This window comes from Microchirus variegatus (genome assembly GCF_963457635.1).
Source record: "Microchirus variegatus genome assembly, chromosome: 14".
In the NCBI taxonomy this organism is placed as follows: Eukaryota; Metazoa; Chordata; class Actinopteri; order Pleuronectiformes; family Soleidae; genus Microchirus; species Microchirus variegatus.
Window position 1 is genome coordinate 239,428 of NC_139815.1, and position 18,181 is coordinate 257,608.

The 18,181-nt window shown below is 38.3% G+C and overlaps 1 protein-coding gene across 1 annotated transcript; it reads left to right on the forward strand.

Annotated features, from left to right (window-relative positions):
* Positions 1-358: 358 nt before the first annotated feature.
* On the forward strand, positions 359-12,207 carry ace2 (angiotensin I converting enzyme 2; the record flags this gene model as incomplete). The annotated part of the gene is made up of 18 exons (XM_083900987.1): positions 359-571; positions 666-824; positions 917-1,010; positions 2,034-2,177; positions 3,841-3,956; positions 4,336-4,441; positions 5,460-5,557; positions 5,660-5,832; positions 7,133-7,359; positions 8,552-8,696; positions 9,332-9,430; positions 9,520-9,642; positions 9,770-9,948; positions 10,447-10,502; positions 10,623-10,720; positions 10,815-10,931; positions 11,512-11,706; positions 12,105-12,207. 18 exons carry the CDS (start codon positions 359-361, stop codon positions 12,205-12,207), a joined length of 2,445 nt encoding a protein of 814 aa, XP_083757113.1.
* Positions 12,208-18,181: the final 5,974 nt, after the last annotated feature.

The following is an 18,181-nucleotide window of genomic DNA, read 5'->3' on the forward strand; positions in this document are numbered from 1 at the left end:
ACGATTTTATTTGTTTTTAATTCTAATTTTAGTTTTTGTCTTAAACTAAGCTCTTACTATTCCTTTATTGTTTTTATTTGTTGTTGTGTTGTGTGTGGTTGTATTGTGTTCAAATGAACTGTGCAGCACTTTGGCTCAACTGAGGTTGTTTTTAAATGTGCTTTATAAATAAACTTGACTTGACTTGACTTGACAATCTTTCTGTGACGTTCACCCGTTCTGTAAATGAAAACTCAGATACACCCTCAGTTATGACTCTGCCGTCCAAAGGCCAAGGCAGCACACAGTGGTTATTGAAACTGTAAAACCTAAGTACAGTGTCCCAAACGTCTCAGAGTGAGATCATTCGTACACGTGGATGGAGCTCAAGCAGCCCAAGATGCTCGCTACTAATATTCTTTTAGCTTTGCTGGCGGTGTCCTGCTCCGTCACCGCTCAGTCGGACCTGGAGACGAGAGCCGAGGAGTTTCTGCAGAGATTCGATGCAGAAGCCGGCGACCAGATGTATCAGTACTCTCTGGCATCGTGGGCCTACAACACCAACATCAGCACTGAGACCTCAAACAAACTGGTAAGCAAAGGGGAAACACCTCATAGTTGACCCCCCACAAAAGGTCATTTAGGGTCCTGGACTTTGACTAACCCCTCTCTTTTATTGTATGCAGAGTGAAGCGGGGCAAGTTTGGGGCAAATTTTACGCCAAGATGTCAGAGGAGGCTCAGCAATTCCCCGTCGAACAAATCAAAAATCCAGAAATCAAATTACAGCTGATCTCCCTTCAGGACAAAGGCTCTGGTGCTTTATCCAAAGATAAGGCTGAACGTGTAAGTACTGTCGTCTGCTGCTGGAGGTCAAAAGTCAGTCAGGTGTTGATTTTCAACTCACACTCACACTGTGCTGTTCCATCTTCTTGCAGCTGAACAAAGCCATGAGCGAGATGAGCACAATCTACAGCTCGGCCACAGTTTGTCTGATGGACGACCCTCTTTCCTGCCACACTCTGGAGCCAGGTACACATGAATGACCTGCTACTGTCACAGGGAGATAAAGCAGTTTATTATTAACAGAGACAACATCTTGGAGAAAAGGCACTTTTTAAAAGAAATTAACAACAAAGAACAAAGATACACATGTGTATTCTACATATTATCTTAATTAGAGCTGAAACAATTACTCCATTAATCGATTACTAAATTAATCGTCAACTATTTTTATTCATGATCAAAACAAGATGTCTGATTGTTTTAGCTTCTTAAATGTGAATAATTTCTGGTTTCTTTGCTCCACAAAACAAAGAAATCATAAAAAACGGAATCATTTTCAACAATTACTCGATTAATCGATTTTGATAATCGATTAATCAGTTTGAAGCTTTTTGTCATGATCAAAACAAGATGTCTGATTGTTTTAGCTTCTTAAATGTGAATATTTTCTGATTTTGCTCCATACAACAAAGAAATCATGAAAAACAGAATCATTTTCAACGATTACTCGATTCCTCGATTACTAAATTAATCGTCAACTATTTTTGATAATCTATTAATCGATATTTTCTGGTTTCTTTGCTCCGAGCAAAACTTTTTAAAGCGTTCTGACATTTTATGGACCAAACGATTACTCGATTAATCTAGAAAATAATCTGTAGTTGCAATTCTTTAGATTCTAACTGTGACAAAAAGCAGTTTGAGGGTTACACGTGCATTTTACTTTACATGCAGTTTTGAGGTCAATGGTTTTGTAGCTCAAACAGTGATAAAAGTTTAATGTTGCAGAGTATCAGAAATCTCACAGGGTAAAAAATAGTTTTTAAATAATCCTACATCCATATGCATAACTGGATCACTGGATTATGGTTGAGGTATGTCCTCATGTATGTGTTCATAACTTAATCATCAAATTCCATCCTTTGCCGTTTAAGTTAAGTTAACATAATGTAGGTCATTTTCTTGTTATTATTGGACGCTTACAACACATTTATCTAATGGTGCGTCTTCAAATGACCCTGAAACTAAACACATGACTTATATTTGCAGGCCTGGAGAACGTGATGTTCAACAGCCAGAACTATGACGAGCGTCTGCACGTGTGGGAGGGCTGGAGGAAAGAGGTGGGCAAGAGGATGAGGCCTCTGTATGAAGACTATGTGGATCTGAAGAACGAAGCTGCACAACTCAACGGTAACGCACTTTGCGGTCACATTTAAGAGACTTTTTTAGATCATATTCAGCAGGGTCATCGGGTGTGCTGTCGTAATTGCTGACTTCCTCCTCCCCCTAAAAAGAAGCTCCAGACGAAAACAAAACACTTTATGTGTCATGTTAGAGAGAATTTCATGTAAATGAAACCATGTTTGTTACAGAAGGTGTACTTCCTGTTGCCAGTAGGTGGCTTAATGGCTTATCATTGTGGAACGATTGGCCCTAAAAAGAAGTAGTCGAGTAGAAAAAGCTTTTGGTGAACAACTGTTGCTGCAATAACCCACATACAGATAAAGGAAGGTGTAGGTGGTGGCCACTAACGAGTGGCTAGTAGGAACACAAAATGTGAACTTTTTAGCTATAATTCCTGCTAAATTAATCAGATCGCAGTTGAAGCTCAGGTCCTCATGCTCAAACCAAGGCTGAATTCCAATTCCTTGCTTAACCCTCAATCTCAAAAACTCCCTCTAGTCCAAGTTCTGTCCTGATTCTCAGAAAAATTAAGTTGAGGGTCAAGTTTAAGGGCTGTATCGCCCTCGATATTGAGATTTTCCAAGACCACCCTTGGGAGCAAGGGCTACCCAGAATGCATTGCGTGTTTTGATACAACAAAGATGGCGCCGAAAGCAGCGAAACGCTACAAATGAAGTATTTTCTTTGTTAATATAGATATAGAGATATAAAAATGATCTTAGTTTAGGCCCATATTATGGATTACTGACGTCATTGTTGCCTAACATTTATTTTTATTTGACCATCTTTTGTCAATAGTCGGCCGGTGTGGTTTACTTTTCAATAAGTCGTGGTGTGTGGTAACTGTCAGCTGAATATTTGTATGAGTATCATCTTATAACTAACTGACAACCTAATAACTTGACTGACAAACGGATCAGAATAAATAATCCTGACGTAAATGTCTTCTTCTTCTTCTTCTTTTTTGGAGTTGACAGACTGGACGCAGCTTTCTCAGTATTCTGCCCCCTACAGTCTGAAGACGTATCTGCATTTAAGGGGTGTCCCATTTCTAAGTGACAAAATAACCCTCAACACTTGGTTTTGAGGCCAGTTAAGATTAAGGGTTGAGATTGAGGGTTAAGATAGGAATTGTCCCCAAGTTTTTCTTACATGGACCCAACGCGCACCGTGCGCATTAACATGCAGGCTGCCCAGCCCAGATTTTGGAATGACGAAACAAAGAGTTGTCCACATTAGGTGCACGGGGACAGTAACCCTATCCCTAACCGCGCTCACCAAGCAGAAAAAAACATTTCAACAACAGAAGAAGTAGTCGCCAAGGATGGTCAGCCGAGCCTCGACCTGGCAACCCTGGAACCAGCAGATAACTTGACTCCCCTGCCTGACGGACCTTCCATCTGATGAGCCCCGCGAACCAGAGCGACCTTTAGCATCGTTCTACTCGTCTTTGTTAGGAATGCATCATATTCCCTGCGTCCAGACTTGTACCGCCACCCGATGGAGAAGTCAGATACTACAGGATCCTGAGTACACCAGGGTCCGCGGTATGCCAGGGCCTTCACTAAAAGAAAGAGAATAATCAGAGCGAAAACAATGGGGCCAAAAAAAAATCAAATGAAATGAGAAATAAATCATGATCTTGATGTGTTTCTCTCTGACTGTTCAGATTTCAAAGACTATGGAGCGTACTGGAGATACAACTATGAGACCATTGACGAGGACAGTAAATACAAGTACACTGCAGACCAGCTCATGGAAGACTCCAAGTTAATATACCTCCAGGTATGACTTTTGTCTGGATTTATATACTGTCCATTATATATTGTAGATTATTTTGTCCATTTGTTGATTGGTTTGGTTGTTAGAATGTTAATCTGTTTACCAAAGCTCAGAAATAATCAATGTCTCAAATGTCTTGTTTTGTCCACATTCAAGACGCTGAAAAGTTGTTGTTATAGTTATATAGTAAAAAATAGAAAATGTTTAATTATACAGCGTAAACCTAGAGTTTTAATTTGTGTTGTGTTTCTACCACCTTATATGATATAGAAATATAAATATATATATATATATATATATATATATAAAGAAGATATAAAATTCTCTTTTTATTGGTATAAATATGTAAAAATGTAATATGGTGTCTCTTTGTTTTTTACAGATCCTGCCGTTATATAAGGAGCTACATGCTTATGTGAGAGCTAAGCTTATGAAGGTTTACCCAGGACGCATTGAAGCAAACGGACCTTTGCCGGCTCACCTGCTGGGTACATTCAGAATTATGATCATGTTATATTTATATGTGTGTGTGTATACATGTATATGTGTATATGTGTATATATATTCATATATGTATATATTACAGATATCTGAGTGTAAATATTTGACCTGCTGAGGTTACTGTAGGGCAGCACATATCACACAGGGACTTTCACTGCCATGAAATATCAAAGTTTCAGGAAAACACAGTAACAGAGAAACAAGTCCTCACTTCCAAGCAGACAATCATTCTGAGGACGCAAATTACTGGAAAGTCCAAATGAGGAAGATAAAAAAAAAAAAAAAAAGCAGAACACAACCAGAACCAGGAAGCCTAACCAAACCCTGATCCATATCCATATTTGTCTAACCCTAACATCTAATAATTTAATTTAATTTAATTTAATTTAATTTAATTTAATTTAATTTAATTTAATTTAATTTAATTTAATTTAATTTAATTTAATGAAAGTTCCTCATAAATTAAGTTCTTCCTCATTACGATTAGGTTAAAGAGCACATGTTCCATAACAGCATCAGTTTAGATTCCAGGAAGTGATCTGACGGCTAAACGGTCATAAAGAGCAGTAAATGTTGTCACTGTATATTATGTGTATGTGCACTTAAAGACAACCACAGTGGACCAAAGAGATGTAGAGAATAATAAATAAAAGACAGAATAAATCGATAAATAAAACTTAATTCAGACATAAAACAACAATATTATTAAGAATAGAGATCATTTCACATCACAATGACCCTTTAAATGTTTGATTAAAGGTAAAGAAAAGCAGAGCAAAAGCTTATAAATTGAGATTTAGATGTGTTTTACGACAGGTATGTGAATTTAATATGTTTTAATGATTTCGTATAGACATAGTTAGGAATATTTGTTGGTTGTTTAAAAGTAGCAGGATATAATGAAGCATGATTTACTTTCGCGGAAATACCCCTTTGAAACTACTATACATACATACATATATATATATATATATATATAAAATACAATTTGTGTTGTTTGTTCAGGTGACATGTGGGGAAGATTCTGGACAAACCTGTACCCTCTGTGCATCCCTTACCCTGACAAAACAGACATCGACGTCAGCCAAACCATGGTTGAGAAGGTGCATTGACTGAGTTACGCTAACTGAGCTACAGTGCACGGAAAAGAGAGAATCCTCTGAAATCATCTACAAAATGTGTTTGTTTGTTTGTTTGTTTTTTAGGGTTGGACTGAGCGTCGTCTTTTCGTTGAAGCGGAGACATTCTTCACGTCCGTGGGTCTGTACAAGATGTTCGAAAACTTCTGGAATGATTCCATGCTGGTTAAACCCAATGACGGACGCACGGTCGTGTGTCACCCCACGGCCTGGGACATGGGAAACAGAGAGGACTTCAGGTATTAATGTGTATAATATGTTCAATATATACAGTATAGGGAAGAAAACACTTGGAAATGCAATCCTCTCAAATACTGTGAATGTGGAAGTGTAAAAGAGAACTAGACTTTTAAAAAATAAATTCACTACAAATGTTGTATTTTAATGTTTGAAAACACACTTGTTTTTTGTGATTTGCGTTTTTGGTTTTTTGTTTGTGGGCGGGCCTTAGGAACAATATATATATATATTATTTTATATATATAACAATATTTTTCAATGATTAAATGGACCAGAAAAATAGCTTCTTAAAAAGTGTTGTTTGAAAATATCGACACAAATCTAATTCCATTAAAATACAGAGGCAACAACGACACTGAGCAGATTATGGTATGTTCCAGAGATGAACTCTACTCTACCAGGATGTTGACTTTGATGAGTTAAACACTTGTTGTTCCCTGATAGTACAGATCAACAGAGCTTATTTACAGACAGATTGATCATTATTTAAATATCCTTTATTGTAAACATTGAAATCCCAAATCTGTTAGGAGAACATGTTCTTGTAAGTTTCAGAGTTGGCACCATTGTGGTCATTCCAGTCCATGAGAATAACAGATGTGTCATCTTGAGGATTTCAGAATTGGAGGTCGCGTCCGTCTTGGTGACAAACAAACAACAATAGTTACGCACTACAGCTTTAATTATCTTTAACCACTATTACAGACCAAAGGAGATTTTATTGACAGATTAGCTCCATATTTATCCAAATCCTCATCCGTTTCAGTGCTTTCTTGCAGTCATACATAGATTCAGGGACGCCCACCTATTTTATTTGGTTTACAGAACAATGATAATATTCACAATGAGAAAACATGACGTGAATTATCTGGGTGTTTGTTTTATGCTGCACTTACAAAAGTCATTTGATTGCAAATCAGTACATCATTATGAGTTTGCCGGAACAATTGAGTTGATCGCTAATGTTTTCCTTCTCGTAAAAAAGATAACCAAAGGTGAAATGGTGTCAAACATTAATCCGTAATATAAGCAGCACAGAGCTTTGAGTGTCTGTTGTGATGTTAGTCCAAGCCAAAGAGTTCAAACGTTGGTTTCCTCAGACTCCATCTGACACCAGTTCATGCTAAAAATGACCTTATGGAGCGATTCTTCTGAGATTCTGTTAGTTTGATAAACTTGTGCTTTGTTGTGTGTGACTCATCGGGAACATGTTTTACTGCCGCAGCACATCTGATACGATATCATGTCACGCGAATTCAAGTGCTGACACTGACGCGTTCTCCCATGTGATATCTGCAGGATCAAAATGTGCACCAAGGTCAACATGGAGGACTTTCTCACCGTGCACCACGAGATGGGTCACAACCAGTACCAGATGGCTTACAGGGACCTGTCCTACCTCCTGAGGGACGGAGCCAACGAAGGTTTCCACGAAGCCGTGGGGGAGATTATGTCCCTCTCTGCAGCCACTCCCAAACACTTGAAGAGCCTGGAACTTCTGCCTGCAGACTTCACGGATGATAATGGTACGGCTGAGGTCCTTCCACTGGAACCATGGTTCTCCAAGGGCCATATTTAATGTGTTTAATTGCAGAAAGTGGATTATACTGACCCTAAGTGTGTTTTCATCACTTTAATGTAAAAAAAAAAAAAGGTTCTCATAGCCTTAGAATGAGCATTTGTGCACACAACAGATGTGTTCAGGAAATGTCTCTGCTGCTGGTGAAGAATGAAATAGAGAACTTCTGCCGACCGACAAGGTTTTATTTTCGTCGCAAGGAAAAGGTCAATCTTCACTGGAGTGATCCTTGCTGGAGAAAGACCCCGAGCAAAGTGTGCACTCCACATTTATACCTGAGCAACTTCCCATTCTCATTCCTCCAATAGACAAAGACTCTACCTTCAGATGGTGCTCTTTGTCTACTGTAGGCATCGGGGAGCTGGCTCCCTGCTGGTGCTGCAGGAAGTTGCAGGGTAGACACAATACACAATATTTTATTGGGCAGTTCTAGCTCTGAGCCAGAGAAATTGAATTTACCATTACAGATTTTACTGTACGATTGTCCACCATCTTGTGCCAACATGCCATGTTTTGTGCTTCCAAGGAGAAGCTTAGTACACAAACAAGGAAGAGGGCATCCAACCAGATACACCTGATAAAAAAACAGATTACTCAGATGCAGAGAAGACAAAAGCTTAAGTCCAGTTCAAAATTCAAACACTTTAATCCAGTGGGCCGACAAGGTCATACACAGGAAGGTCAGTCAAAAACCAGGCAAACCAATCGGGTCAAGGCAAATAATCTCAAAACTAAATGTGCAACGCAATCACTGAGAAGAACCCAAGAGAGAGAAAGCAGTGGACAACAGGGGAACAAGGACATGTGGTGAATGCTGGACTGTATGTACACAGGTTGACCAGGTGAACACAACAGGAACAGGAAGTGGGCGTGGTCATGTAAATAGAGGGGAAAACTAAACAGAAACAGGGAGTGGAAGAAAAATGATCTGTACATATACATATATATATATATATATATATATATATATATATATAGACATAGCACAGCCTGGAACAAATAACACCTAGATTTTATTTTCAGGAAATGTTCTTCAAGATTAAAAGTTTTACATTTTCACCCCTATATTCATTAAGGGCCACAAACTCTCACAGTCTCTGTGTGTGATCACTTCCTCTTTGGCCTCCATTGTCGTTTAGAAACAGAGATCAACTTCCTGCTGAAACAGGCGCTCGCCATCGTGGCCACGCTGCCCTTCACATACATGCTGGAGGACTGGAGATGGAGAGTGTTTGCAGGACAGATCCCCAAGGATGAATGGATGAAGCAGTGGTGGGAGATGAAGTGAGTAACGTGTCTGTAAATCAAATTTACACATTTGGAGATAAAACGGGACACAATGCAGACAAATGAGGCATGTTGGCTTTTTTATGTTGTGGTTTTGAAAGTCCAAATTATGGACTAAATATACTACTATACCAGCAATAACAGTCATGCAGGTGGGTCGTGTAAGGTCATCAAATATAAATACATATGTTTTTAATTTTCAGTTCTGTAATTCACTTTTAAATTGCTGTAAGGAAAGGAAGGAAGGAAAGGATCCTTATGGTCATTACACAAGGTCAGATGGAGGGATTGTAAAATGTGTACGATAGATATTTTTTTAAAGAAAGAAATAGCAGGTGTCATCATTTTGTATCTCCATGTTCACATGTGTACGTGAAATGATCCGTGCGTTGATGAGAGTCATGGTTTATTAAGGTTTGGGTGTGAGCCACAGAGGAATAAAATATTTCATTCATTTAACAGAAGAATTAAATAACTCATCCGTCTCCAGAAAAAGAACTGTTCTGAATGTTGCCTTGTTGTCTTCTTCCCTCTATTTGTGTGTCAAAGTCACACGAGCATCTGCACCAGTTTGAGTCCAGTTAAGGTTTTATTCAGACTAAGTGAACGCTGACTCTCTGTGACCATGACAGGAGGGAGATGGTGGGCGTGATGGAGCCGGTGCCTCGAGATGAGACTTACTGTGATCCTCCTGCTCTGTTCCACGTCTCTGGGGATTATTCTTTCATCAGGTAACGCACACACACACACACACACACACACACACACAGGAAATACAAATATAACACATGGTAAAATATTGTATATGTGTATTTGACAGATACTTCACAAGAACCATCTACCAGTTCCAGTTCCAAAAAGCGCTCTGTGACGCAGCCAATCACAAAGAGGAATTATTTAAATGTGACATAACGGGTAACAAAGTGGCAGGAACCAAACTGAGGTATGGACCACTTCCTGTGCCTCTTTGGTGTCTTTAGTTTACTTGTTGTTGTCCATGAAATCAGCAGTGGTGAAATGTCTTGTGTGTCTGTTTTGGTGATGACCCTCACCATTATCATCATCATCAGGAATATGTTGGAGTTGGGAAGGTCCCAGTCCTGGACTAAGGCTTTGGAGACGATATCCGGTGACACCAGAATGGACGCCAAACCCTTGTTGAATTATTTTGAAAAACTGCACGAGTGGCTGAAGGTAGAGAACCGTAAACACAACAGGACGGTGGGCTGGGAGCCAGGAACTGCTCCAAGTGAGTGTTAAATGATTATTATACACCATACGACCACCGTTTCCTCAGTGTTTGCAATCAAATGGGATCTGTTTACACCAAAATACTGTGTTTACTGCAAAAACACAGTATTTTCTCGTTGGTAAAGCTGTAAAATTGGTCAGATTATACCAAACACTGGAGGAAGGTGAAGTTTTCATGTGTTATGAGAATATTCCATGACCAGGGAGTAGAATACGAGCAGGCTGCTCTAATATGAAGTGATATCACCATTGTTTCATCTACACAAAATCAAAATGTGGTTGATAGAACAAATATAGATTTTCTGCTTTTTTTGGTAGTTTTCACAATTTCATGGCTAGATTTTTATTTAGTGACAAGAGGCAAACTGGAAAGAAAAAATCCAAAATCTTGTCAATTATTTTCAGGAAGTGAAAAAATAACACAAATGCTGTATATGTCGCTGTTGTTTCTATGAGGAAATCTATTTTAATATACATTGTTTGATTTGCTTTACAGATTCAAATGCTATTAAAGTAAGAATCAGTTTGAAGGCTGCCATGGGCGATAATGCAGTGAGTATTCATAGTCACTGTTATTATTATTATTATTATGTTATTACCATAGGGCTTTGGCAGCTTTAATTAACTGCATATCACGACATTACATTAATGAACTGAAATTGTTTTTTTCAGTATTCCTGGAATAAAAACGAGATGTACTTGTTCAAGAGCAACATTGCGTACGCTCTGAGGCAGTACTACGGCCAAAACAACCAGATTCTTCCTTTCACGTCAGTATTATTCACTGTGCTTTGTTTTGCAACCACATGTTTTTGTTCTCACGTCTGTTTTAAAGGGATTTTCCCTTTTTTTGTAAACCTGCAGGTCAGAGAACATCATCGTCGACGATGAGACGCCTAGAATCTCCTTCTTCATCGCAGCCAAAGACCCATTGAGTCCCTTAAAGGACGTCCCAAAAAGTGACCTGGAGGCTGCAATAAGGTGAAACGCCGGCTTCAGAAACAGGAGTAGGGTTTTCTTTTATCATAAAGACTCTCTATCTTGGTTTGTTCATTTGGATAAGAGAGGGGGCGGAGCTAGGGGATGAAGCCGCTCAAAGACCAGCAGGTCATTGTGTTTGACGTCCATTATCAATCCCAACACAGTCACGTCCTAAAGATAATCTTCTACTTAACTGTAAAATGGACGACACACTTGACTGAGACCATAAACTCTTCACAAACACTGATGTTTACTGTAAAAAGTCAATATTACGATAATATAATAGATGGAAGCTGCCAATGAAATGTGTTCTCTATTATGGACACCCCTGACATATGGGATTCTACTAAACCCTAACCCTTCTACTAAACCCTAACCCTTCTACTAAACCCTAACCCTTCTACTAAACCCTAACCCTTCTACTAAACCCTAACCCTTCTACTAAACCCTAACCCTACCCCCCTAACTCTAGTGGACCAGGTTCCTCTGAGGAATTCAACCCCTAGATTAGAACACAGCTAACACTTGACCAATATAGTATCATCATCTGCTCATGAACCCATGTTGAATTGCATCCCAGGTTAAGCCGAGGCAGAATCAACGACGCCTTCCAATTGGACGACTGGACGCTGGAGTTTGTGGGTATCCCGGCAACGCTGGCCCCTCCCGTGGAGCAGCCGGTGGAGGTGTGGCTCGTGGTGTTCGGCGTGGTCATGGGAGTCGTGGTTCTGATGGGCGCCTATCTGATCGTCTCTGGCATCAGACAGCGCAGGGGGTGAGTTTGGCATCGAGGCATTGTTTTTTTGTTTTTTTTAAGAGATCACTTATTGACTTGTACGGAATTATGAGTTTAAACTCAGAATCAGAATTAGGACACAGAGTTTAAACTCATAATTCTAAGAAAAAAGTCAGAATTCTGAGTTTAAAAGTCAGAATTCTGAGAATAAAGTCAGATTTCTGAGTTTCAAAGTCAGATTTCTGAGTTTCAAAGTCAGATTTCTGAGTTTCAAAGTCAGATTTCTGAGTTTCAAAGTCAGATTTCTGAGAATAAAGTCACAATTCTGAGTCTCAAGTCAGAACTCAAATATTGTTTTCCTGTGTGGCCCTAATCCTCTATTGTAGACTTGACTCCACCCTGACACGTCTTGTGTTTTTTCCTTGGCCTGTTTGCAGGAAATCTGCACGGTCAGCTGTGGAGAATCCCTACGACACAACCCTCGACGGGCAATTGAACAAAGCCTTTGACGACAGTGAAGGGGAACAAACTGGATTCTGAGTCAACAGAGAACAGAAGGAGGAAGACGACGTCCTCCGTTCTATCGGCTCAGAATGTTCAAGAAATTAGACAGTTTTGCTTTTATAAAGCTTTTTCCCTCCAATGTCAAACAACAATAGAACTTAAATGTACATGTACATGTGTAAATGATTTGTCTGTTCACCCTCACTGTTTTTGTAGAGCGAATCCCCGCAGTAAATAAAAGTCATTATATTATAGATGACATCCTTTAAAGTATGATTTAAGTGTGAAACAATGAGGCTCCTAAAACTAAAGCTGTGTATTAGTCCACTAAAGTCGCCTGTTTTTAACTTTTAGTGATAAATTATGCCAAAAATGTATGTCTTTCTTTACCAATTAAATGTGATAACTCAGCAGAGAATGTATTTCAGACTTTCACAGATGCGTTATCTTTGTGTTGATGCTTTCAAGTTTTTTTTTATGATTTGCAGAACCTCGTAATATTGTACAATTCATATATTATTTCTTTCTATTGTGTTGTGGAAGGTCTTTTTTTTTTTTTTTTTAACACAAAAACACAGGTTTTTTCCACGTACTGTTTAATATGAATCATTTAGTAAATGGCTTTTAATACTTTTACTTCATTCAAAATAATGAAGTAAAAGTGCATTTCATGACATTGTGAAAGTAGACATAAAGACTTTCCCTAGGTAAATAAAAAATTAAATATATTACACAAAATAACATGTAGTACTTGCAGGACTTTGCAAACAGTTTAAACAATACAAACAAATGAGACATATCGTATGATACATAACTACTGCAATAGCAGTGATATTTCTGTGTTTTGAGCCAAAAGAGCTCCTCAATCTTCTGTAGTTTATACACAGATTTAATTCAACTATCTGCACCCAATTCAAAATGTGTATGTATATATATATATATATATATATATATATATATATACATATGTATCACAACAAGAACAAATTCATTCATAATATAACATTTCTAAGAGCTGCTGTTTGATAAATTGATCAAAATATCATCTTATGCTTGTGTTATTTAATGCAGTGTTTTCAACCTTTTTTGAGCCAAGGTACATTTTTTTCATTGAACAAATCACGAGTCACACCACCAAACAAAATGTGTTTTTTAAATGATACTCTGTAGCCTATATTAACAATTAAGTCATTCTTATCAAAGTGTCTTGAATATTTATATCCATATTATTTGCAGTTAATTAATTATTTGTTTTCAAAAAATGTTTTTAGACCAATTAGGTGAAATTGGATCATTTCCCACAGCAAACCTGACGATCTCTCACTCGTAGAAAAAAACTGATTTAATGCATTTTTCGTAAAAGGCAAGAAATAATCCAGCTATGTTGTTTGGTGAACGCCAAAAACAGAAATATGATCATGAAAACAGCAAAAAGTCACATTTAAGAAGTTGGACACAGCAGGTGTTCGACGGCTGTATCTTTAGTTTTTTCACGTGTAGCTTTTTTTGCAGTTTGCTCTCCTCAAAATGAGAGGTTTTTCCAAAATTAATTGGATTTTATGCAGCATTGGAAACATCCCTACTGCTGCAGGAGTATTTGTCATATACTTAGAGCAGTATATAACAAATATATATCTCAAAAGTCTTTGATTCCTCGCCATCGCGCCGCAATCCCTGAGTGAACTTCAGGCCTTTAACTGACTCGACTGGAGACTCTTCTGAATGACGAAGCGGAACGTGTTCTCCTCGGTCATTCCTTCCGCAGGTTCGATCGTCACCGTGTCTGTGTTGATGATTTCGATGAACCATCCGCCGTGCGCCGCCGACTCAAAAGTCTTCTGGCCCACGTGGTCCGACTTCATGTAGAAGACAAAGGCCAGTTTGGTCTCGTCGTTCATGGAAATCTTCCGCAGCGTCTGCTTTTGGCACGTCTGCAACGACAATGTGTGCATTACTTTGCTTTCAAGTGTTTTTTTATAATGGAGGCCAATTTAAAGGGACACTGTGTAGTATTTATAGGTTTATATAACCCAAAATCCACTTTTTTATACATATTATGTGCTCCTGCATTGTCTAGTCGCTGTATAATTGTTTTTGTTTCATTTTCGTAGTGTTTCAAAAAGTCATGTAAAATAACATGGTCACGGGCCGTGGTTGCATAGACACTGTTAGCAGCGAGACGCCATGTTTCTACAGGAGCCTGTAAGGACAAACGCAAATCAAGCGTCGCTTTACTTGTAGCGGAAGTCCCGCCTCCGCTCAGGGAAGGGGGGGTGGGGGGGGGGGGGTGAGCAGAGGAGCAGTTCTTTGCTGTAAATTTCAGCCTCTCCTCTAGATGGCACTATAAACTACTTACTTCACCTTTAACATAATTGAAACGTTAGCACAGAGATTCTGAAAGTGTTAACCACCGCCCTCTAGTGGACATCGGAAGCATATACTGTATTCTTTATTCTAAGTATTGAAATAGTCCTCTTAAAATATGTCATTGTTCATATTTTGAAGATAAACTATTTTTATTTGCAAACACAACATCTTAGGGCTGCAACTAATGATTATTTTCACCATTAATCGAGTAATGGTTTGTCAGGAAAAGTTGATTAGTGTTTGTCAAACCTGGAAATGATTTACTTGTTTTATGGAGCAAAGAAACCAGACATTATTCACATTTAATAAGCTAAAACAATTAGAAATCTTGTTTTAATCATGAAAAAAGCTTCAAACCTATTAATCGATGATCAAAATAGTTGACGATTAATTTTCTATTGAATTAATAATCGAATAATCGAGTAATTGTTCCAGCTCTACAACATATTATGGCTTCTCAGATAGATAAATTATAAGTCAAATAATTTTAAGTTAATTGTTACTTAAGCTCCGATGTTTATTTTGTATATAACTTTACTTCAGCACTATCACATTGATGTGTAACAGTAACACACAGCACAGTGTATACAGAGGTTATAAGAATGTGAAACGTGTCTATCTGATGAAAAAAAATCTATATATTTATATATGAATAGAAATTACCCACCTGAACAAAAAGTACTCAAAGTGTTTGAAATCTGATTGAACTGAAATGAAGGGTTTTCTAATCATCCAACAGCCTTCGAACGCGATTAGCAAACACAATGTACCATTAGAAGACTGGAAATGGGCCTCTATACACTCAGTGTTGGGGTAGTTACTCAAAATTAGTTACTTCTGTAAATTGTAATGAGATTACTTTACTAGTTACAGGATTTGAAAAGTAACTTCACTACTTGTTACTTTCACGTTTCTTAATTAACCGTGTAGATACATGGACAAACATCACTTAGCCTGACCACATAGTGTTTATTGTATAAATGTATACAAAATGACATGTAAAACCATATGATCCAACACAGACTGGATCATTTCTCTATGCGCAGTTTTATCCCCACATCCATGACAAAAGGCAAGCACACACACAAGCACACACACAATCAACACACATGCACACACATCACTTAAACAGATCAGAACTTTACACACAGGCACACACAGCATGGGTGACGCAGAAAAGCGCGTTACTATAGTAAAGTAAAGTGGTGTAGTTACCGATATTTTTAGTGTAATGCGTTACTTTACTTTGTTCCCCAAAAGAGTAATATTGGTACTGTAATGTGTTACTTTGTAACTTGTTAACCCCAATACACCTACACATTCCATTAAAAACCAGACGTTTACAGCTAGAATAGTCGTTTACCACATTAACAATGTATAGAGTGTATTTATGATTCATTTAATGTTATATTCATTGAAAAAAAAATGTTTTCCTTCAAAAATAAGGACTTTCTAAGTGAGCCCAAACTTTTGAACTGTAGTGTAGACTTAGTTGAACGTTACCTCCACTTGAAGACACACCTTCTGTCCTTCCTTGTAGCACCTGAGGAAGCAGTCAGAGTCGGTGAAGTTTAGGACCACTGGTATCCCTCTGAACGTCTTCTCCATCACAGTCGACCTGTAATAGTAGACTGTGATGTTCTCTGAAAGGAACAAACCAAAATGTCAACATACAATTCCAATTGTGTCATCAACGATGTCAAGACTTTACTCTGAAGGACAAACGTGGAACTGATGAAGCTGAGGGAATTTTCTGTGAACACAGACTTCGGAGGTACTGCTCCGTGGCCACGTGTTCGATCGTGGTGTCTTGCGAGTTGTCCCGTCTGAAACTGCCGCCTCCTCTGGGAACTGAAAGTTAAACAGGATAAATGTAAATGCTCAGTATTTCATTTATAAAGTGCTTTTCTAGTCTCGGTGGATTCCATTAGCAATAGCACCTGGTGTTCTTTTAGTTATTAAGAGAAGAGAAGTCAAAGTTACTCACCCAGTGTGACTGTGCTGGACTCTGACACCATGACCACGTCATGAAAGGTGCATCCTCTGCCCTGACATCCCTCACACTGACCCACGGAATCGCAGCCTCTCCCCGTCACCACGGAGATGGTGGTTTTCGTCATGGTAACGATGAGCAGATCCTGCTTCTCCTCAGTTTCAGTTTGACAAACCTCCTGCTCCTCCCTCTCCTCCTCCTCCACAGCCCCACCCTCACTTCCGTCTCCTCCCTGCTCCTCATCCTCATCCTCGCGCTCCCTCGTCATCTCCATGGTGAAGCTGAGATGTGTGTAATCCTTGAAGAAGGGAAGCAGAACGTCTCCATCGCTCTGAGGCGGATCCTTGATCTTCGTCTTGCTCACCTTGTGTACAGTCTAGAAATAAAAGGTTATGTTAACTGTAAATATAATCAGAATAGATGTTACTAGTATCACTAGACAACCAAAATATATAATATGATATTTTACTATTATCCATAATGATTTTAGAGTTAGTTGGTAGAAGGTCAGTTTGACTCAGTTTGGCTCCAACTAAATGGCCATGAAAGCTAACACAGGAGGTTTGTTCACCTTTAAGATTCAACAGTTTTATTCATCACAAAAGTTTGAGTAATCTGACTTTAATCTCAGAATGTGACTTTAATGTCAGAAATCTCAATTATGAGATTAAATCTCAGAAATCTGAAGTTAATCTCAGAATTCTGATTTTTTCTTTAATCCCAGAATGTGACTTTCATCTCAGATTCTGATTTTAATCTCTAGAATTCAGACTTTTTCTTTAATCCAAGAATGTACTCAAGAGTTAAATCTAAACAACACACACACATATATGTTGTTAAAGTGAAAAATACAGCAGTAGTAATCAAAGTGACTGTGTATTTAGAAACATTTATTATTGTCTATATTGTGTTATCCATGTTGTGTATTGACCATATTGTCCACAGCTATAGTTCAAGAGCAATAAAGGCTCTAATAATAGTCTCTTCACTATGTAATGAAAACATCAAAATTGTTGCCTCACTTATATGAATAAACATTATTGTGACATAAATAAAAGTTAAAAAATGAGTCAAACGCAGCCTAAAAACCCAGGAAACCAAGGAAGTCTTGATAAACTCACCAGCATTGGATTCCCTTCAGCTAACATCTGTGCCAGGTCTTCAGGTGTGAGTCCTCTCAGGTCCACACCGTTTATCTGCATCAGTTTGTCTCCTCTCCTGACAACAATTACAATAAAAGAAATACTTTTTCCTCACATACAATGACTGTTTTGTCATTCTTTTTGTAAATCATAAAGCGTTCTCAGTTATAAACATAGTTATTCTTATCCTCATAATAATATGAACAAACATGGAGCTATTGCAGGTGTTTATGTGTATGTGTCACCACAGTCATCTGACTTTTACACAAAGAGGCTAAAGCCAAAGTCGAAACTACCTGATAAATATCTTCTCTCCAGCTGCTTCCCTGGGCTTCACCACCTTTTCCACTTCATACTGATGCTTTCCTTCGTGGATCGTGTGGATGATCATCACGCCGCCGTGTACCCTGGAATCCTGAGTAAAAAAATAAGTAAATATAGATAGAAATATCAGCTAGCACACACAGTCGTATATATATATATATATATATATATATATATATATATA